The sequence below is a fragment of the Heliangelus exortis genome, chromosome 5 (genome assembly GCF_036169615.1).
Source record: "Heliangelus exortis chromosome 5, bHelExo1.hap1, whole genome shotgun sequence".
In the NCBI taxonomy this organism is placed as follows: Eukaryota; Metazoa; Chordata; class Aves; order Apodiformes; family Trochilidae; genus Heliangelus; species Heliangelus exortis.
The window spans coordinates 42558873-42580485 of record NC_092426.1 but is presented as its reverse complement, the minus strand read 5'-3'; the positions used below and the strand labels follow the sequence as shown (position 1 = coordinate 42580485).

The 21613-nt window shown below is 44.0% G+C and overlaps 2 protein-coding genes and 1 long non-coding RNA gene across 14 annotated transcripts in view; 2 read left to right on the top strand and 1 right to left on the bottom strand.

The window, feature by feature from the left end:
• The window catches only part of PRR5L (proline rich 5 like), a 30509-nt gene extending 24523 nt beyond the window's left edge, over positions 1-5986 (top strand). For 7 of the 9 annotated variants that reach the window (XM_071745015.1, XM_071745018.1, XM_071745022.1 and 4 more), the window contains 3 exons: positions 386-526; positions 1408-1534; positions 3066-5986. In XM_071745015.1, coding sequence (XP_071601116.1) covers positions 386-526; positions 1408-1534; positions 3066-3439 — 642 coding nt within the window. In that variant the 3' untranslated portion in view covers positions 3440-5986. The remainder of the gene's footprint in view (positions 1-385; positions 527-1407; positions 1535-3065) is intronic. The other 2 variants (XM_071745021.1, XM_071745020.1) reach the window with 1 other exon arrangement.
• A 191-nt stretch (positions 5987-6177) lies between these two features.
• Positions 6178-11726, top strand: LOC139796658 (uncharacterized). 2 transcript variants are annotated; one of them, XR_011726083.1, is made up of 3 exons: positions 6178-6408; positions 7062-7168; positions 9898-11726. It is a non-coding gene; the product is annotated as an uncharacterized lncRNA (long non-coding RNA). The 2 variants fall into 2 exon arrangements; XR_011726082.1 differs by lacking the exon at positions 6178-6408 and having other exon boundaries at positions 6428-7168.
• Positions 7561-21613, bottom strand: TRAF6 (TNF receptor associated factor 6). Of its 3 annotated transcripts, none has more exons than XM_071745005.1 (8): positions 21526-21613; positions 16958-17003; positions 15942-16260; positions 14557-14707; positions 13834-13992; positions 12938-13009; positions 12099-12176; positions 7561-11371 (listed from the first exon to the last, which is right to left on the bottom strand). In XM_071745005.1, exons 3-8 carry the CDS (start codon positions 16229-16231, stop codon positions 10493-10495), a joined length of 1629 nt encoding a protein of 542 aa, XP_071601106.1. In that variant the 5' UTR covers positions 16232-16260; positions 16958-17003; positions 21526-21613; the 3' UTR covers positions 7561-10492. The 3 variants fall into 3 exon arrangements, with proteins under 3 accessions (XP_071601106.1, XP_071601107.1, XP_071601108.1); XM_071745006.1 differs by having other exon boundaries at positions 21522-21539; XM_071745007.1 differs by lacking the exon at positions 16958-17003 and having other exon boundaries at positions 21526-21588.

The following is a 21613-nucleotide window of genomic DNA, read 5'->3' as shown; positions in this document are numbered from 1 at the left end:
CCAACCTCTTTCCCCACCAAACCTTCTCTGGTTTTTTAGCTCTGAGCAGCAAAAGCAGAAGCTGCATATCCATCCTGGGCTTTGGATGTTTGTGACCAAATTATATGGCATTTGGGTTTCATGAGTACAGCCTTTTGGTGAAATACAGGCCAGGTTTTGGCTTCACTCCTAAGTGGCACCTGGGTGAGGTGTTGCTCATTTCAGAATTTGTGTGGGACAGAGACTGAGAAGGAAGCAACCAGGGAGTACCAGGAATCCTCCAGCAGAGCAGCTGGGGGGGGTTTTGCCCCAGCAGCAACCCTTCCTGTCTGTGACCATACATCTGTCCCTGCAGTGCTCTCTGTACCTTTACCAACTCATGGATTTTGCCTTCTGTGTTTTTTAGGGTCAGGAGTTGACTATTCGCCAGATTGCTCTTCTTGGCTTCAGAGACTTGGTCTTGCTAAAAGTCAAGCTGGAAGAAATTCTTCCTCTGGTTCAGACAAAGCTTCCAGCTTCCATTGTGCAGATGCTGCTAATTCTGCAGGTGGGGAGCCTCTGCTCTTCTTTGTCTGGCTCTGATGTATCTGCCCCTTTGGAGTAATAGGAGCCCTGGAGAGCAGAGGGAGGAGGATGTGATGAAGGGGAAGTGTTTGTGTGCCTATTTGGGGGCAGTAAATGTGGAAATGAGAGCTGAATTTGCATGTTTTGTGTTTTCCTAGAACAGGAAAGGATGTCCTTGTGAAAGGGCCAGGTTCTGCTCTTTGGTGTTTGTATTTTTCTTGGTACCTCTCCTCCCTGCCTAGAAACAGTCTCAGTACCCCTTTTTCACATAAATTTTCCTCTCCCAGCTTTTTTGGATTACTCTTTGTTCTTTAGTTGTCATAGTTTCTCAGCTTTGCAGTGACAGGGCCCAAGGAGGATCTCAAAGCAGTGCATTTGAGAAAGAAAATCTTATTGAGGCTTTGCACAAAGTTAAGTCTGTGAATGGTACCTGAAATTTCTGTTAAATTTGTTAGTTTTACCTCCCATCTTCCCAGCTGTAAGCTGAACTGCAGAGTGTGCTTTTCCTCCATTCCTGCCTAGGAAAAGAGCAATTCTTTGCCCAAGGTCTGCAAAGGCTTTTCTACAAAAAAACCCCAACATTTCCTGGTGGAACTGCCTTGTTATAATTATATTGCTGTACTCACACAGTGCAAACCCTTAGTGTGAGTGTACTGAGGGTGATGGCTATGACTTGAGCAAGGAGGTTAACCTGAATGGCACCCAAAAAGCCACACAGGCTTTTCAGCTGTGCTTCTCCAAGTGTTTTACTGATATGGTTGGGATATTCCAAAGCAGAGATATTTGACAGACCCCAGGATTTACTCAAAACCCTTCCTCAGAACTATGTAAGGGTAATTTTGACTTCTTATGTTTGAATTTCAGAGTGTCCATGAGCCTACTGGCCCCAGTGAGGGCTACCTACAACTAGAGGAACTGGTCAAGCAGGTGGTATCACCTTACTTGGGGTTGTGTGAGGACCACAGCTTCTCTGGTAGCACCTGTGTGCTTGGTAAGACGTGCTCATTGTACAGAATATTAATATGTTTGAGTGTAGTTTTTTGTGACAAACTTTTTATTTTTCACGGTCAAGCGAACTGTCAGTGCCCCACCACTGCATGCAAACACACACACAGATGCCAGGTGTTTTTTCCCCCTGGAGATGGGCAGGATTTTCAAGCTGGCCATGCCTGGTGTTCTGCTCTCACCCCAGCTCCTGGTCCTTTGCTGCTTGCTCTCTGCTCCTGCTGGCTGGCCCAGTGTGGCTGCCCATGCTCACTGCTGCCTCAGCCAGCCCTCACAAACAGAAAACTGGTGGAAGCTTATTATTTATTTTTTGCATGTAGTCTTCCTTCTGTCTGAGGACTCTCTAAAAAAGAAACAAGAAAATTGTGTTTAATCTGTGGATAACTGGGTCTGTGTGAGAGAACTGGCACTTCAGGAAGAAGATGCTGATAGTGGAAGACTTCTCCACACATGATCCAGAAGCTTGCTTGCACCCGTGGCCAGTCAAGAGATTGGCAAGCTAAAAAATGGGTGCAGTGATACTGGTTTGATAGTAAAAAAGAAATGTAAAGGGAGCAAGTGAAGAAAACTCCAATCTCCCTCTGTTTTTACAAAATTTTGCTTTTGCTTTGACGCAAATTGTAGCCAACTGGAGACAACAACCAGCTGTCTTGTACTATACCTTTAGCTCCCTTTTCCCCTCAGAAGGCCATAGAATCATAGGATAGTTTGAGTTGGAAGGGACTTGAAAGATTTCCTAGTTCCCATCCCCATTCCCCTAGATCAGGTGTCTCAGATCCCCCTCCAACATGTCCCTGAACACTTCCAGGGATGGAGTATTCACAACATCACTGGGCAACCTCTTCCTGTGTCTCACCACCCTCACAGTAAAGAATTTCTTTATAAAATTTAATCTAAATCTACCCCTTTTCCAGTTTAAATCCATTACCCCTGGTCCTGTTGCTTTGTAATTTTTTGTAAAGTCCCTGCCCAGCTTTTTGTAGCCCCCTTTTGGGTACTGTAAGGTTTCCCCTGAGCCTTCTCTTCTCCAGGCTGAACAACCCCAGCTCTGTCCTCACATGAGAGGTGTTCCAGCTCTCTGATGGGGCTTTGTAGCCCTGCTCTGGACTGGGTCCCAGAGCTTCATGTCCTACCTGTGCTGGGGGCTCCAGAGGAGGAGAATTCCCTCTTGCTGCTCCATCTTCTTTTGCTGGAGCCCAGGACACAGATGGCTTTCTGGGTACACATTGCCAGCTCATGTTGAACTTCTCATCAGCCATCAAATCCAGGTCTTCCTCCTCATGGCTGTCCTCAGTTGTGACCTTTTGCCTGGCTTCTCTTGCAGGCAGCAGCACCTTTACCTTAGGAGAGGACAGGAAGTGTCTCTTTACCCTCCCAGCCCCCCAGCAGCTGAGTGTTGCCCAGGGGTGCTGAGCTGGGAGGTTGTGTCTGCATTGCTGAGAGCTTTCTGCTCCCTGTGGCCATCCTGGGGGTGTCTGTGCCCCGCTGACTGCTCCTCCTTCCTTTTTCTCTTCCAGAGAGACAGTTCCCCAGGTCCCGTGGCAGGGCTGGGATGCAGAACCATCCATCCCGTGCGGTGCTGAGCAGGCAGCCCAGTGAGATGGCCCTGAGCCCCCTGACAGAGCAGGAGGGGGAGGCTTACCTGGAGAAATGCGGCAGCGTCCGCCGCCACACCGTTGCCAACGCTCACTCGGATCTGCAGCTCCTGGCCATGGCCTCCATGCTGCACACAGGGATGGTGACTGAGGAGGCAGACAGCCCCGAGAAGTGCCTCCTCCTCCAGCCCAGCTTCAGCCCCAGGCACTGCTCCAGCGAGCCCAGCATCGCTGAGGGACCCGAGGCAGCGGGGAGGCAGGAGCCTGCGGAGCTCAGCTGCACGCCAGCCAGCTAGGAGGGGGACTGAGGAGACACCTCTGTGCTCCAGGCTGGGCAAAGGGTCCTGTCATCCCTGCTGGGAAAAAAAAAAAAAAAAGGAAAAAACTGAGTTTTGCTCATGTCGTTGAAATGACATTCCTCGAGGAATCTTGCGTCTCTTTGGGAATGTTCTGGAGATTTGTTTGGCTTGCCTGTCTAGCATCGTTGTTGATGGAGGTACCAATCTGCCCCCAGATGAGCACTGAGGGCTGCAAAGGTTTTGTTGTTGAACAGCAGTCTGCCTTCTGTAAAGCTTTCTTCCTCTACAAGGCCAAACCCGTTTCCTCAGGGTTCCTCCTCTTTCTTTGATATAACACAAATTGGCCTCTTTCTGCTTTTCTCCATCTTTCACAGCTTGATGCAGCTTCTTTGCTCTTTGTTCCTGCAGTAGGGAGCTCTGTGCTAAATCTTTGTTTCTTGCACTGGGGTGATGCTGGCTGAGGACTGTGTTTGTCTCTTTAAAGTTGAACTCAGGAATGAAACTGTTTGTATCTTGCAGGAGGATCTGTGCAGGTGGATTGTAATAGAACTTTGCCTCACGTGGGCATGGATGAAAAGTCCAAATCCAAACATATCAGACTTTTTCTTTTCCTCTGACCTAAAAAGATCTGAGTCTACATGGACTCTCAGCTGAATACTTCATGTGTTCTTTATTTGGTTTCAGTAATATCTCTGGGATGGTGGTGTAAAATGGGTACAAAGGAGGGTGTAAACTGGGGGAAAAATATACTCCTGAGTATCCTGGAATTTGGCATCAATTTGATTTCAAAATGTCAGTGGTGGTAGTGCTGCAATGAAAGAAGAAATCTGAATTGATTCCTTAGGGAAGGAGATGCTGGGCAGAGTCTGAATTTGTTCAGGAGGTGTAAAGGTGCTTCTCAGCACTGCCCCATCAAGGCTGCAGAGCAGGAGGTGATGAAGGGGGTTTCATCCTTAGGATGCTCAAGTACTTTTATCACTTGCAGATTTAATGAGACCAAGGATAACCAGGGGGTTGTAGAAAGGAGTCCTGTCTCAATAGTGTATTTGTGAAGTGCTCCTGACCTCCAGTGGTATCTGGCTTAGTGCTGGGTTGCTTTTAAGATGAAGCAAGGACTCTGTACAGTCTTTGGTTTTGGTTTTATTTTGGAGATGAGAAGGGTCGAGTTTGCAAGGGTCTGTCAGGCCCTGCAGTGTCTGCTTTGGTACTCAAAAACTGCTCTTCTAGGAACAGAACCAATCAGTTGGAGCAGCCCCCTGGGATCTGCTGCTGATGCCTTGCTGAGCAGTTTTTCAAGGGTAATTACAGTCACACAGCTGAACTGAAATGTTGCCTTAAAAGTCAAACTGCTTAAAAAATATGGATACAACACCACTGCCACTTGAATCTTGTTCCTGTAGTAGTGACTGTAAATAAACCTGTGGTCATGAGGAAACGGGTTAGGATGAGCCTTCAGGATAGGTTTTTTGTTTGGTGTTTTTTTTGTTTGTTTGTTTGTTTGTTTGATTTTTTTGCATGCTATGACATTAACTGCAGAATTTGCCCTGCTTCAGGGGCATTAAGCATCTTCTGCTAGACTGGCTGTACCAAAAATACAGCTCTGCCCTGTCAGGATTTTGCCTCAGTAGCAGGCATAGCAAAAAGGAAGGAGATCATTATTTGGGAACAAAGCATCAGGTAGAGCAGCAGTGAGCAGTAGTCCCATGGCCTCTGTAATGAAGGTGTGAGTTTGTCTCCTGGGGTGTGCAAGTGTTGGAAGAGACACTTGAAAGGGGCTGCTTCTTCCTGCAGCTCCTGGGGAGCCCTCAGGTACTGATTGGCCTTTGTTGAAATGCTGAATGTTTTGATCACAGCTGTGCTTGCAGGGTAGAGAACAGAGATTTGGTTGTGCTGCTTCTCTCCTCCTTGGAGCGTGCAGAATCCAGTGGAGGCCATGGAGACAGAGCTTTAAGCAGCCTTCCCTTCCCTTCAGATGGATTCTAGGGTAAACTGTCCTCCTATCCATCACTCGAAGTGACCAGGGCAAATTATTTGTCACCTGCTCTGGAGTAGCCATGGGTGGGGGTGAGAGGCAAGCCTGGGAGACCATGAGAGTCTCCCCTGGGCATGGGGCAGGTGATGGCATTCTGCTCAGAAGTTTCTTTGCCCATTTGCAGGGATTTAAAGCCTTCCTTGAGTTGCAGTGGGGCATATGGGGAAGTGACCACCCTGCAGCATTTCAGTGCACTCTTATGAATGCTTTTCTGTTTTCTTTTTCTCCTCTTACTCATTTACCTTCTGCACATATCCAAACCAGAGCCCCCTTTTATGGTAAAAATGAAAACGATTTATTTATTTCCTGATATACTCTTGGATCATCTCTAGGGCTAATAGGAATCCAATCCTGGTTTTAACTTGAATTTCTTTTGTTTTATAATGTATGTATAATTGGTATTATTTTGATTTTGTGTCTGTTAATACTTTGCAAAAATTTGCACCAAGCCACTCTTCCAAAGTTGTTTTGGTTTTTATGGAGAATTAAAGCTGGTGGCCTTACTTTGTAAACTGAGGTGAACAAAGCTTTTTCTGTAAAACCACCCTGAGGGTCTGGTCATGAGCATCACTTTTACAGCCATCTGAGAGACACAAATCCCTGCAAGCCCAGAGCTTTCACAGGCAGACTGGGTGGACCTGGAGGTGGTTGGAAGCTGCCACGAGGAGGAGGTTACCTCTGGGAGAAATCCCATCTTCCCTTCTGACAGCTCTTCCAGAGGTTTGCTCAGGTGAGTGACCGTGATGGTGACACAGGAGCTGCCCTGCTGCAGCTCTGGGACATGGGGGTGGTGAGGAAGTGTAAACCCAGACCCAGAAGGTCTCTTACCTTCTCACTGGATAATTACCTAAGTTAAGTCACGTCCCATGACACCAAATCTGTCTCCTCTTTTTTTTCCAGGTCTCCTCTTTTTTCCCTGTCTTCCCTTCTTAAGGTAAGTGATATTTTTTTTTTCCATATCCATACAATTCTGTCAAACTTTTTGAGGTGGCCTCAGGACACAGCTGTTGTTAGCAAAACTTGACCTTTTTCCTGCCATCCCCCTCGGGCTAGCAGCATGGTTTTATTGCCAGCCAGCAAACCTGCAGGCCCAAGCTGGGTGGGCACAAACCTGGGTTATTTTTTGATTTATTCACCTGCAGAAATGCAGTAGCTGTTGGAGGTGACACTGGTGGCAGCAGAGGGAGTGCTGCAGGGTTTGGGGTGATTCTGAGGGTATTGTCCTTCTCAGGTCCAAACAGCAATGGGTTCTCCTGGAAAGAATGGAGACCCTGAGTCAACAGACTGAAAATGCTTGGCTCTTACAGGCAGCTTTTGCATTCCAGAGAACAGAAACTGAGTGTCTAGGGAGGGACAAGTTGTGGTGTTTATGGTGTATTTATTTACAGGAACTTCTTACTTCTGCTGTAGACCCAGAGTAGTCAAGTTTCCCCAACTGGGTTCCCTGTTCCTTCCCAGCCTGGGAAGCCCCAAAGCTCCTGGGACAGACACACACTCTGCAGGAAAGAATCTTCCCCACAGATCAGGTGAAACAAGTAAGGTGAGGTTTGTCTTGTTGATTATTTTTTCTTTTTTTTACCCCCCCAGGATGCCAATTGTCACGTGAGTTTCGTGGAAATAAGGTCTTGAGCAGAAAGATGAACTTCATGATGCTATAAACCACTTTTTCGTCTCCTCCATCATAAATTAGCAAGGTAAATTAATTTTTATATTATCCCATTTTTTTTGAAATAGGGAAAATTCAAGTCTCTTAAAGGGGATGACAAGTGGTGATAATAACAGCAGGAGGTGATGGTGTGCAGCATTTTTCAGAGTTGCATCTTAAATTACAGGATTATCATGAGAACATTTAGTTTATTACCAATTACATTAGCTATGTCTTCTAGCAATGAAGAAAAACTATTGCTGCCATGTGACAAACGACAGACATTATTTATAAGGAAATAGTTCTCTGCCTTCTTGGTCTCCCTCACTAAAAAACAGCCAGCACTGAAACCCCCAAGATGGAGAAACAGCCACAGAGGTCCTGTGTATCACAATCTTTTTGAACAGCCTTCCATATGTATAAAGATGCAACACACAGTGCAAAGTTTAATTTATTTATTTTTTTAAATCCTGTCAGAAATATAGCTGTGCATTATTTACAAAATATATTAAACAATCTATTGATACTTGCAAGGGAACAGGAGTACTTCCATTCTGCTGAAGCACAAATCAATATAAACCTTTAAGACTGACCCCAGAATAATCTTTTGCATCCACCATCAGTGTATCTGACATGAAAGCTTCTCTAAGTAAGAACTGAAAGGCCACCCTGGGTTTTCTTGGTTCTGTCATTAGCAAGTTGAATCCCTTGATAGCAAACCTGACCAGGCAGATCATAAGACCACTTAAAAAACAAGTCAATACATCTTACATTATCTGAGCTCCCCATATACATTACATACCAACATTATGAGTGAAATAACTTTGCCCTGCCCTGCAGGGGAAGATTTAGAAGCAAAAATAAAACACATCTGCAATACTTTATAACTGGAAAATTTGTGCCATAGCAACTCTGCAAATACACATATTAAGAAGGGCTGACTTAGAACACATTCAAAGACAACAGAAATTTGGAAGGTAAAAGCTAAGCCACTTTTCTTAACCACCTTGAGACCCAGTAATGCTGCAAAGCATCAAGAATTACAGAACTAAAGAACCCCGTTCCTGAAGAAATTACACAGGCACCTGATTAAATCCCTGTATTTCTTGGCATTTGCTTTAGAGGCAACTCTAAACTCTAACTCCCTGCATACCTTACTGCCTCTATTTAAGTAGTTCTAGAGTTATGCCTCAATCCACCATGGTAAAATGATTGCTCAAATGAAAAGATGAGATTTGGAGTAAAAGGAAAAGATGCTGTTTCATTGAAATTATAATTTCACATAGTAACTGAATCTGTTTTGCTTAGAAAAGTTTGAATAATAGTCAGGAATACTACACATTGAAATAGTAATTGTGTACTCAGAAGTTCTCCCATTAGCTGAAGATGACATTCTTATTGGTAAAGAAAGCTCTGAAACAAACTGCTGAATGAACATTTTTTCATTAGCATTTAAAATTTTTGTGATAGAAAGATTTAAAGTGACCCATTGGAAATTAGCTCTGAAAGGCTCTCATGTAAACTCTGGTATTACAGTAATTTGCTAAGATCTGATACACTTCTGTCTTGGGAGGAAACTCAGTTTGGTGGCAGGTTTGAAGTCATTCAGCTGCACATTGTACCCTCACACAAACCAAAAGAAATAGAAGGCTACTGTGTGTATAATACTCTAGCAGCCACAGCAATGAGTGCTCTGTTTACTGCTGCTGCTCTGTTGGGTTTGTTTTTTACTATTACCAAGTGGTAATTTGAATCTAGGGTAGGCAGAGTACCCTCCCAAATCAGTTCACTGTAGCAATCTTTCATCAGACATACAGATAAAGCTTGTGTTCCCTCCTCATGGATGATCCCCATGGGACTGCTCTGATGAGGCTAAATAGTATTAGCTTAAGCTGCAGTCTCTTACATCTAGGTTGGCTTAGTAGTTTGGAGAAATAATACACATATACTTGTGCATGGCTTAGTTCTTTCCTCAATATCAGTGTACATAACTTACATGGTGAACAGAACTTTTCTTCTTTCCTTTTAAAGACAAGAGTCAGAACTTTACCAGCACCATGATAAGTTGAGAGTTTTAGCACCAGTGAACTTGGGCTACTTAAGTTTCTACTGGTCAAAATAAGCATTGATACAGCATACAGTCAGTACAGAGAACAGTAATACATGCAGCATCAGGAAGCTCATGAATTGCTGACATGGTGAATCTAGTGCTTGGTGCATCAGCCACTCCAGAAGCCAGAGCATTTCTGCTAAGAGCAAAGAGGACTGCAATTCCTCCTCACCCTGTGCCATTAATGAGCTTTCCTTCCCCTCCAAAGTGCTGAGGGGAGCCCAGCTCCTCTTCTCTGCTGGGACAGGAAATACCCAGGGCAGCTGAATGGTGACAGGCAGCTCTCCACTGAGAGTTCACAGCAGACAGCAGAGCTCTTATGTCACCCAGAACACCAAGAGATCACTCGAGCAGTTGCAGGGCACAAGTTCAGTTTTGGTGCAAGTTTAGGTGTCAGCAACAGTAAAATAAATTCTGCATCTCAGCTCTTCACATGTACCCACTGGCAACCTGAAAAAAAGTCCAGTGCTTGAAAAAGATCCCACCAGCAAAAAGGTCTCATCCAAATGCTACACTTTTATCTCTCTGGTGATGGTGACTGACATCACACACAGAAAGGTTTATCAAGATAAAACCAGGGGAGGCAGTTTCACACCACATTACAAACTTATTTCTTCAGTGAATTCAGAGTAATTCAGCCCTCTCCACAATACTACCATGTCTTCCAGAAACACAAGGATCAACTCTACATTGAGATGCAACTTTCTGAAGCTAACTCCACAGGGGAGAAGGGTCAAAGCCTCAATTTAAGGTGATGTGAGCAAAATCTTAACCTGACTCCAGATTTCAAGAGAAGCATACCCAATTCAGAATTCCAGCTAAGGCAATAAAGAAACTGCCTCCATTTTCCTGAGCTCTATGAAAAACAAACCCCCCCTCCATCTTTATGAATTTAGCTATTTCTCTGCTACGTCACCTATTCCAAGGCACTGAGGTGAAAAGAGTTACAGGTCTTTCCTGCTGTGCCAGTGAACACACTGAGGTGTTCAGGTACTTTGATAGGATTTTCCTGTATGCAGTTAAATTAACAGCCCTTAATTCACTTGCTAGAGAAGTATCTTATTACTTGAAGAGAACAATACGCAATAGATGAGCAGATTACCTCAGAAAGAAAGAAAATGTCTACCAGCAACATCAACAGTCTCCTCAGGTAAAAAACAGCTGTGTTGGCAACTCTTTATTTTTGCACGACAGCTTACAGGGATGGTCACACACGTTTGTCACCTGTGGTGGAAGGACAGGAGCAGTGTCCCCATCCCGTGTTCAGGGCCCATCAGCACTGCGGGGCTGGAACCCCTCCCTGCGCAGGGCGTTGAGGTCGAGGCGCGTGAGGACCTCGCAGCGCACCAGGAGGGTGTCGTCCTTGATGAAAAGTCTCTGCTTCAGGGCCTGCAGGTGCATGAAGGTGACGTAGCCAAAGCCCTTGGGGTTGCGGTGGATGGTGGGTCTCTGGAAGGCCAGCAGCTCCGGCTTGGCCTCCATCACCTCCTCATGGTTCTGCCTTTCGGGGCCCTCGGACTGGTCGAGGATGGAGAGGCGGATGGTGCCCTGGAAGGGCCAGGGCAGGTGGCTGTCGTACTCCCCCTGCATGGTGTGCACGAAGAGGGAGATGAAGTTGGCGCAGCGCTGGGCGCTGGGCAGCTGGATGTGCAGCCTCAGGCACAGCTTGTAGCCGGGCTTCCCTGTGTAGAACCCGGGGCTGTGCATCACTACGGGTCTCTCCTCCTCCTGGGCCTTCTGCAGCCCGCTGAAGTTCTCGATCTTCCAGATGTAAATCCCGTTGCACTGCTGGGCCTCCATCTCCGTCACCTTCCCCTCCAGGCTCCGGATGGTGCGCTTGAGCTCCGCCATCTGAGTGTTCTGGGTTTCCATTTTAGCTATCAGTTCCCTGATCTGATGGTCCTGCCTCACCAGGCGCCCCTCCAGCTGCTGAATTGTCTCCTTGAAGTTCTCCACCTCCGGGTTGCAGTCGTAGGCCGCGTGTGAGACGTGTGAGAAGAGGGCAGGCTCAAAGGGCAGCCCGTTGAGGAAAGGCACAGGGTTTGTGGCAGTGACACTGATGTTCTGGAAGCTCTGAGCCATCATTCTCATGTGGACCTGAGTGAACTCCTGCATGTGCCGTGCCAGTTCGTTCCTCTGCATCTACAATTGAAGAGAACGTTAGGAAGATCTCAAACCTGACCTGTGGTCACATCTGACACCTGGCTCTGAAGAAAAGGAAACAAATACTTGCTTCTCTTATGGACAAAGCAGCACTGCAGCAATGGAAGGCTCCAAATTTAAGATGACTGCTATGACAAATGAAAAAAAAAAAGTTCAGATGCCAGGAGGCAAATATTGTCCCGCTCATAAGAGTGACAGGGTGCAAATCAGCATTATATTTCCTTCACTGATCTGCTAAAATGCTCCAGAATAAATGATGAAAAAATAATTTTTAAAAATAGGTATTAAACAGCTAGAAACAAGTATCCAGATTAAATAATTTTAAAAGTGGAAATTTAAAGCACTGTCTGGTTTTCTTCACTGAACTCTTAAGAGCTGCAACTGTGTTTGGTCACAACTCTGGAAAAAATGCTAGAAGCTGCTTTACTAACATAAAAGCTGGATTAATAAAAGCAAGTCCATCAAGCAAATTATTCAGAATCAGAGGATTACATAGTTCTTTAAATTTGGGAAGAAATTTTGACAGGTGCAGTATCAACATACAGTGTTCTAGAATTCCAACACTGCAAAACCAAAGCCCACAAACCACTGAAGATTTGGGCTGGTGAATGAGACAAGAATAAGAAAACATTAAAAAAAAGCATAGTGCAGCACAACAAAAGCCATGCAGAAGGTCTGCAAATCCTGGTTCTGATGCAAAGCTCACCTTTTCAGGACACCCAAAGGAACTGTAAAAACATGGCACTGGGGCAGTAGGACAATCATTGTCATAATGGTTAGGCATCTAAAACAAATGAGATTTGAAATTAATTTTTTCATCAACAGTATTCTTTTATTACTAAAACCTAAAAGAAGAGGGCACATATGACTTGTTTAAATATCATGATGGAGCAGAACACAAGCTTAACATAAATTAGACATTAATTCTAAAGCGTTACCTAGTTTAGTATTTTCTGTTCTTTGTATTTTTACAGCTTTTTGTTCTATCTAAATACAGATTTTTGCCTTTCTCGTTACTGAACTCAATCCTGCTTTTCAGAAGATCATTCTTTTTTTTTAGCCTAGGTTATTAACACAGTTGCCATCCAAACAGGGATAGGCTGCAAATAATATATATATAATTCTCCAGTTGATGAAGTTATTGTTGAATAGGAGAAATAATAGATCCAGCATCTACAGTTATTTGTAGCTACTTTCCCACAGTAGCTTTCCAATTACTAATGCTCTCCCTCTCTGCCCAAATCAAAGCCTTGTCTTCCAATATCTCTCATACCCACTGGTTATGAGTATTTTTTGACCTTCATTTGGTATTCTTTAACCTCCACTCAAGACCAGAACCATGCAGCATGGCCCCTGTTCATGGCCAGACTGTAACTGAGAGCTGGGACAGCATTTAAAACAGTATTACACCTTCACTGGATGCAACATTTTCAGAGACAGAAAGGGAAAAAATTATTAGCTAGTAGACAAAAATTTTAGATTTAAGCAGCAATGTAAATACCAAAGATCTGACCCAGGTAGAGCACAGAGCAAGGTGTCTCTTACCTGTTCTCTGATGAGAACTGTGTTGCAGTATTCACAAAATACATTGGCGAGTGGGCAGGTTTGGTCATGAAGCTTAGATATCAGAGAAGAAGAGAAAATAAAAGCTACACAACTTAAAAGAATGATAATCACTTTAAATTTTTATTTACATTCAAATTTTGCATTTAGCTGTATGCGACTGTGAAACAAAGACAATTCCATTACCCTGCATAGTATGTTTTCTATGATTAGTGCTGTTTTCCTGGGCTCTATGTGAGATTCATGAAGTTGCAGATACATTGTTTCCTAAAGCTCTGATGCTCCAAAGAGTCTGAATTTATACAGAAGTCCCTGAAATTCATGTTGAATTGCAGTGGTCCTATACTACTTATTTTTTTGCATTGTTGGACTATGTGAGGTATTTTTGTTTGACAATTCCCAATATGGTATAAAATTAACAGTGCTTGAGATAAAACACATCCACATACAGCTACAGAAAACCACACACATACGCAGATAAAGAAATGGAAGCTCAACCCAAGTAAAAAATGCAAAGTCAGGAGAATTCAGAAGAGATCTTGGTCTTGTATGTCAGCAGATCTCCCCAAAACATGTGTCTCCTGACATCTTTTCTGCCAAACATAAAAACTGAATGTGGGATATTGCTTTGGCCCCATAATGGTTCTTACTCAACTCTTTTCACACTACAGAGTCCCCAAGAATTTTGTATTTGAGTGCAGTCCTCTCCCCAGCTCTTGCCTGTTCCAGACTAATGCCCCGAGTCTGCAGCTTCTCACCTATGCAACACAGGAGCTATTCCACACCCAAATGTGTTTGGTTTTGCTTTATAAATTAACGTTGCACTTAAAAACAACCCCTATGAATAAGGCTGAAAACCTGAGGTGCCTGCTAAGTACCTCTTTATCTTCATAGGCCATAGATGTGGCACAGTTGGGACAACAGACTTGGCGCCTGGGGCACTCCTGTGTCATGTGCTCTTTCAGGTGATTCTTCTGGAAGGCTCCTTGGCACTGTGGACATTCCACAGGGGAAAAATCACACTGCAGCTGGTGGTCCTGAACAAGGAGAGAAGAGGGATGTGACAGCACACACAGATACAAATATCTCCTCTGTTCTTGCAGATAAAGCACAGCACAAGGGGGACAACCTGGAATCTCTGCTTCCTGGAAGCAAATCCGTACACACTGGTAACTGCACCACTGCTAAGATCAGGACTGCATGTGTTGAGAGTCTTAAAAATGCTTTCAGATAGAAATTTAGTTTTACATTTACCCTTTCTGTTTTTCCAAAACTATTATTTCAACTAATATACCTGGCTGCTTTGAGAGAATATTAAACTGACTTGTTTGTGACGTACAGATACAGCTGATCAAAATATCAACAATAATGATTCTAAAGAGAAAGCTGCATTAGTACAATTTTCATCCACTCCAATGCTCACTTGAGAATCACCTAATTGCAACAAAACACTCATTTAAAAAGAAGCCCATGTAGCTGGTACTGAATGGGCAATGCACTGTATCAGCATGTAGAGGTATCAGGCATGAACATCTTAAGTTATTTTGAAATTTTACTTGTCTGTAAAACCACAGTTCCTTATTTCCAAAACTTATTCTCACCTCTAAGTGCCTCAGCTCCATCTTCATGCTGCAGCCCTTGTTGGGACATTTAACCATTAATGAAAGGATTTCTCGTTTAGCAAAGTTATCGGGAAAAAGTTGATTTTCGAGAAGAATTTCATTGTCTACTGGGCACTTGTGACCTGCATCTCTACAACACAGAAAAGAAAGCAAAAAGGGATTACAAGTTTCCTTTGCTCTTCATTTAATCAGAACAGAATTAAGAGCTGACAAGTGGCAGGAAGGAAATCTGCAACGAAGTACAGTGAATATTCCCATAATTTTCCTTCAAATTTAAAACAACGCTATGAAAAGCAAAGCCAGAATAGTTTTGTTAAAAGAAAAAGCTTTCTCTGTGACTCTTGGCAAGGGAGCAGTCCATCCTAGAAGCTAAACCAGTTGGCATACACTTCCAGCACAACACCCAAAGATTTCCTTCCTGCCCCTTGTCAGCTCTTAATTCTGCTTTTCAGCTAAACAGAGGTTCTGGTATTTGGAGAGCTCTACTACAAGTTCTAAGTTAACTCTGACCTACGACACAGGAAAAGAAAGATCAGAGTGAGATTTACTGCATCTGAACTTAGTTCCTCTAAAGCTGGTAGACATTTTGCAGGGATTTGTAAGCTATGATTTACAGTTGCTTAGGTTGATAAGCTTATTCACTGCCATGATTCATAGCACTACAGACTGCTTAAAAAGAAGCCAAGACTTTCTCAGAGGAAAACATTCACTGTGAACAAATCCATCTGATCTCATCTTGTCCCTCATGTTAAAACATTTAAGACTCCATCCTGTTCTTGTGTACACATCTCCCTCCCACTCCCTCACATGCCAGCCTAGTTTCCTCTCTCAACACTGTGTTCCAGGCTATTCCCTGATTACCTCCTCTCTTCCAGGAGAGGTTCTCTCTTCAGGAAAGCTGGTGATTTCCAGAGAGGATCTGAAAGCATAATTGTCATGTCTGTCCTAAGAAACCATCTTGTCTCTAGATGTCATCAGTTATAAAAGAGAAGCAATCACAGGGCAAAGACAGGTTTTATAAACCTGGGCTGAAAATGGATTTTATTTGAAGGATCTGGATACTTTTTAAAAAGTTATTTTTAATGTTTGCTCAATCAAATTTTTAGATTAATAACCTGGGTAAAATTTTATAGATAGCAACATATCTAAAATTGATGCAGCCCCCTAACTCATGACACTTTAGCCAGACATGGTGTTTATCAGAAAACCTCTTTAGCTAATTATAAATACTTAAGAGTTCTATTAGCCCTCACTAGAAAGGCACCTCAAGCAGAGTCCTACTCAGTGTGCATTGCCCTGCTATGCTCTGATTTGTTAAGTTATTTCCTATTTAAAGCAGCTCCCTCCCACAGATCTCCCTTTACCTTATGGATTTGACAATGCAGGCTTTGCAGAAGCGGTGTCCACACGGTGTCTGCACTGCTTCCCGAAGAGCCATCAAGCAGATGGGACACTCATATTTACTTTCCAAGGGAGGATCAAACTCTACATCATATCCTTGTGTTTCCTCTGTGAAAGAACTTGGCAGGTTCCCAGTCCCACTGCTAACACTGTCCTCCTTAGCTCCTCCACTGCAGGCACTGGCCATGGCTCTACAGCAGCCACTTTCCACCTCTGGAGCTCCACAGCTGTTACCACCATAGAGCAAGCTCATAGTAGCTACTCAAGTGCTACGTGGAAACCCTGTACAAGACAACAAAAAGGTGTGTTAATTTAAAGTATCCCAGCACCTCCCCTTCCAGTCAAGAACAAATTTTATTTCTAACCAGAAACACCGGGCTGGTGGTGCAGGTTTAGTTCTATGCACAAATCACCGTTTCTGTTTTGTCCTCGTTTCTGTTTTCTCTCTTTTTAATTTATCTTTTGATAGATAGAAAAAAGAAGCTCAGTTCACAGACCTTTCTGCTATCTCTTTGATGTGACAACCTAATTTCTGTAAAAAGAGAAACACTCTCTCTCCTTGCTATGTTTACTGAAAATACCTCTTCGCTCCTTCAGTGCAATTTACTTTTAAATCACACAACTCTAATTTGCATTAAAAATGGTGTACAAAATGAGATTTTATGGGATGGAAATAGCTCCATTCCATATTCTCTACACAGTGAATAAATGTCACTTAACATTTTCTGCACACAGCAATTCACAGTATAGGATTCACATCTGTTTAGGTGCACGTCCCTATATAAAATGGAAGTACAAGTGCTCAAACCAAGCAGATGCTGTGCTGCACAAGGAATTCCAATACACACCACTGCTGACAACATATTAAAACTGCCAGCAGGTCTTCAAATTGAATAAGAAGCTACACACGAGATAAAATTAACACTTCCACAGCTCAAAAGCTATCTAGCAACTCCTAGTGCTCCCAGTTCTTGCTCACCTTTCCGCTCTCCCAGTGTAGCTGGCAGGAAGGACAAGGGACATGACTGTAAGAACAGAAGATAAAAGTCACATTTTGCTGAAGAGCAGTGCAGGGCACAGTAAAGCCTCTTTTTACAAGACTGCTTACAAAGTAGGTTGAACTCACAGGTATGAAATAAAAAAAGATAAAATGCAGGTATCCCCACATTGCAAACATTTCTGCACTGGATGAGGGAAAAGGTCTAAACAACAACTCTAAATCCTGGGTGTCCAAGAATTTTCCCTTTACCTCAACTATTTGATGGTTACAACCATTTTCTTAACATCCTATTGTAGTCAGGCTTCTATGCAACTTTTTATTGGAAACACAGGTTGATGACCAGGTCAGAGCAGCCTGAAGGTTCCAGGTCACTAATCCCAGACTGATCTTTTGCAAAGCAGTTTGGGCCAAGTTCCCCTTGGAATGTCAGCCTACTCCAGTCACTGTAACACCACTCTATTATTTAAAGCACATTAGGAATGGAAACCAGGATTAATTAGTGCTATCATGCTATCACTGTAGGAGCTCTTTTTTTCCAGTCACCTAAATAACAACAACAAAATCAAACCAAAACTTCTATTTTGTTATGTAAATCTGTGAATTTCTATTTTGTTGAGGTATGCAGAGGTATGAGAGGTAAACGAGAGTGGTGTTCCTCACATTGCCCAAATCCTGTTAGGGTAGAGAGTCTCAAAGCAGACTTTGGCAGTCTGGAGTTGTACTGAAGTGGTCAGCAATGTTTACTTTCTGCAGAAATAACTTCATAGCAGAGCTGTCTGGGACTACATCCAAGGAGTGATGCTTTCTTCATTTCCAGTTCTCTGCCCCCACGTGTTATTCCTCTACACTACCTACTCCACCAGGCTTTGTAATCAGGGCTCTGAAACACAACAGGAATACAAACTAAACACCAAATAAATTCCCAGCAGTTGCTTCAGGCACAGCACAACAACCAAGTTAAGCCCATGGAACTGAGCAGCTCACCCCAGTAACTTAGGATGGAAGCAGAAGAAACAATACTTCAAAAGAGTCTCTGTGACAAGGATTTTTTTTAGACTGCCATCAGCAGGTCTCTCATCTCTGGAGAAAAAGCAAACTAACCTGAGACTAAGAAAGCAAAGAGGAACATGTATCCCTTTAGCAATGTCACAAGGAATTCAGGAAGTTGCTAGGAGGAAAATACATTCAGCTCTACCCAATTTCAGCTGTCACACAAATTGCAGAGATGTGTGCAACTCATCCCTTGGGCTCTTCCCAGGAAAAACCCACACACACTCTGAAATCTTGTTCTTATAAGGAAGCAAACAGGATCTGACTCGATATAATCTTGACTGTTGAATGCTTTGTATATTTAAGTGCTGTGCAAGTGGTGTCCTCTTTGCACATTCAAATGATCTCTACAGACATAGCAGGTATCTCCTACATTCAGTTTACAGAGACAAAAATCCTAAACCAGGGTAAATTTAGCTAAGTCACTGCACCCAGCCCACAGGAGCCCCTTGTGCAGTGATCCACTCCCCTCTCAGATGGAGGTTTTTGTCTCCATATGACCAAGGGGGATGTAAAAAAAGAAGTGCAAGTACCACTGGCTCCTCTTTTTATGTGGGGAAAGTCAGGCACAGAGGCAACTTAAAGCAGGGGGTTGAGAGTCAGAATTTTGCTCTCATCTTTGCATCTCATCTGTCACAAGACAGGACTCCTCCCAGTACTCTGATCCATTTCTGTGGAATCACATCTTATCTGTGAGGCAAATCTTCCTTCCTCTGCACATATTTCTAGGTGTGGGCTGAGTCACAATTTTCCAAATGAAAAAGCAGTGTTAAGGCCATTGACTGAGGCCCAATTACTCCAATTCCTCTAAAAGCTGCAACCACTGGAGCAGGAAATAATTCTGTTTCTTGTGGCATTTATTTTACTCTGCAAAGCAGGAACCCAAATTCGATCTTGAACAGAGCAAAACATTACAGAACAGCAGAGTCTGAAATCTGGTGACAGCCTTTCCCCTGATGAGGGTGGAGCAGAGCAACCTGTGAGTCTCCTGCAGCAGTTCTGTGAGTTCCCCCACTGAGGAGCGAGGAGATTTTCAGGCCAGAAGGTGGATTTTAAAACTCAAAACTACTGTATACCAAAACCTTCACGTTAGACTGATGTCCTTCCTTTTTTACCAGCAATGGAAAGCCTAACACAATCCCCCTCAAACCACATTATTTTTTCTTCCTATTCATAAGCTGATATTCTTTCTGTGCTGAATCTGATACAACAATTTGCAAATATTAATTTTTAATACCTTGCTATTGCCATGAAAAGGAAGGTTTTTAGTATTTATAAGTGTTGAATACAATTAACTTCCACATGCCCTTTCCTAGAAAAATTCACACCAAGCAGCAATATAAGTAAGGAAATCCCTACAGAAGACTTCAGATCCTGTTCTTACTTAAGTGCACAAAGATAATTAATCTCCCTGTAGCCTGCCCAGCAGGGGAAAGCCCTTCAGTACCACATGGACAGAAAAAACCTGGTCCAACTTTTCTTCTTCTTGCCTTGCTGAGAACAATTTTGTGCAGAGAGATTTCTGGGTCATGAGACTGACAGACCAGTGGAGTGACTTGGGGTAATTTGTTTATGAAGCAATATTTGCAACACATTTGCAACCTTTTTCCCAGGCTTATCAATCAGTGGCCTTTTGTTTGATAAGCACTGTGTGTCTGCACTGTGAGCTTTGGAACTGTCACCACGGGGGCCTCACAAACTTCTCCCAGGCAAAGGCAATCAAAAAACAACAATAAAAGCTCATTAGACAGGACAAGAGTTTGTGCTGCTGGAGCAGAGTGCTCTTTGGGGTTTTTCAAGGTGATTTTACTGCCAGGCTTTAATCATGGATGTATTTTGGTACTTCAGTGTTACTTGGAAGACCAGATGGTGGCATATTCCCAGTTATGTTAATATTTTATCCTCCTTAATTAAAAACAAATTGAATTTTAGTGAGCAGTGGAAGTACTGCATTTAACATCAAAATATTGCGTGGGTTTTTCCACAATCAAAAAACCAACTCAATCCAAAATTCCTCAACCCTTTCTTCTTTTTATTAATTTTAGGAGACATTTCAGGAGACTGTGGATGGTTCAGATTAAGAGGCACAAGGAAAGCATTCTCAGTAAGAAGAACAATACCACATAATTCTTTATCAGACTCTCCTCTCTCTGGCCTCTGCCCTCCCTTTGCAGACAGAACACCAAGCTATGCAGGGGACAGTTCTGTCTCTCTCTGCAGATCTGATGAGAATTTAAGATGCTGCAATAATGGGGACAAAGCCAACATCAGGACAGAAAGTATTTCACAGAGAGGCAGGGAGAAGTATGGCTGTGAACAGACATCATTTCTGCATGGCACAGCCTCCAAGCTGGAGGTAATCACCAATTCAGTCAACAAACATCAGTAAAATGACTGAGACCCTGGGAAAAGTGAACTGAATACTCATTCTGAAATAACTCAGACATTTATCCATCTCACTCTACCCTTACATGTATTTCTGTGGGTTTTTTGACTTGTGTTATACACAGAATTTTGTATCATTAGTTTTCACACTCTGGACCCAAAACTTTTTATATTTATTTAGCTCATCTGTGCTACTGAGCTACAAAAACTACTGTTCTTGACACACTAAACTCATGGAAATTTAGCAAATGAAGAAAAAGCACAATCCCCTCGGGAAGTTTCCAGTTCTGAAGTTCTATTATGTATATATGTGTATGTATATATGTATCTATGTATATATGTATATGTACTTATTGTATGCAGTGCCCTGTTAAACACAGCAGCACTTTCTGGAGCAGAGGGCACTGAGCCCATAGTGCCAGCCTTACAGAACCTTTTTTTGTACCTTGCTGCCTCCTCATTCAGCACCCCTGGCCGAGCCCCACAGCTGCTGCTGAGAGCTGCAGGGATGTGGAAAACCTGCAAATCAGGCCCGTAACGACACAAGACGTGGAAATTATTATCCAATTATCCAAATTATCCAACCGCTTTTATCTGCATCCTTCTGGGAGTTTTTTTTTCTTTTTTTTTGGAGGCTGCAGAGGCCCCAGCAATGCCGGGACACCCCCGGCCCTCACTGCTGCCCCTCTCCGGGCCCGTCCCGGGAGTTCAGACGCAGTAGGATGAGGATGAGGAAGATGAGCATGAGGATGATGAGGATGAGGAAGATGAGGATGATTCCTCCATCACCTCAGCCCCGGCTGAAGCTGCCGAGCCCGCCTGGGGATCTGTCACAGCCCTTCAGCTGTCCCCGCAGTGTCCCTCCCGGGGCCCTTTTGCCTCCTTCACCCCCCCCCTCCCCTCAGACACCGCGCAGAAGCCGCACCCGCGGAGGAGGCCCAGGTAGGGGTGTGTGTGCGTGTGGGTGTTACGCGCCGCGCTCCCAGCCCGCAGCCCCGTTCCGGGAGGCAGAACCAACCCGGCTGCACCCCGCCGGACCCCATCAAGCCGGGTTCCCCGCACGCAGCCCCGCATCCAGCCCCGGGGAGGGGCAGCGCCCGGCCCGTACTCACTGCGGAGCGCTCCCCGCACGCCGACACTTCCGCCTTCTCCTGCGGGGCGGTGCTGGCGCGGGGCGCGCTGGGAGCACCGGGACCGCGC

What these genes read in the sequence shown, in the direction of transcription:
- TRAF6 (XM_071745005.1), bottom strand. Translation starts at nt 16,231, where the DNA reads ATGAGCTTGCTCTATGGTGGTAACAGCTGTGGAGCTCCAGAGGTGGAA. An exon ending in TGGAGCTGAGGCACTTAGAG is followed by an intron (nt 13,993 to 14,556) that starts GTGAGAATAAGT and finishes CTCCTTGTTCAG; the next exon opens with GACCACCAGCTGCAGTGTGA. An exon ending in TGGCCTATGAAGATAAAGAG is followed by an intron (nt 13,010 to 13,833) that starts GTACTTAGCAGG and finishes CTGATATCTAAG; the next exon opens with CTTCATGACCAAACCTGCCC.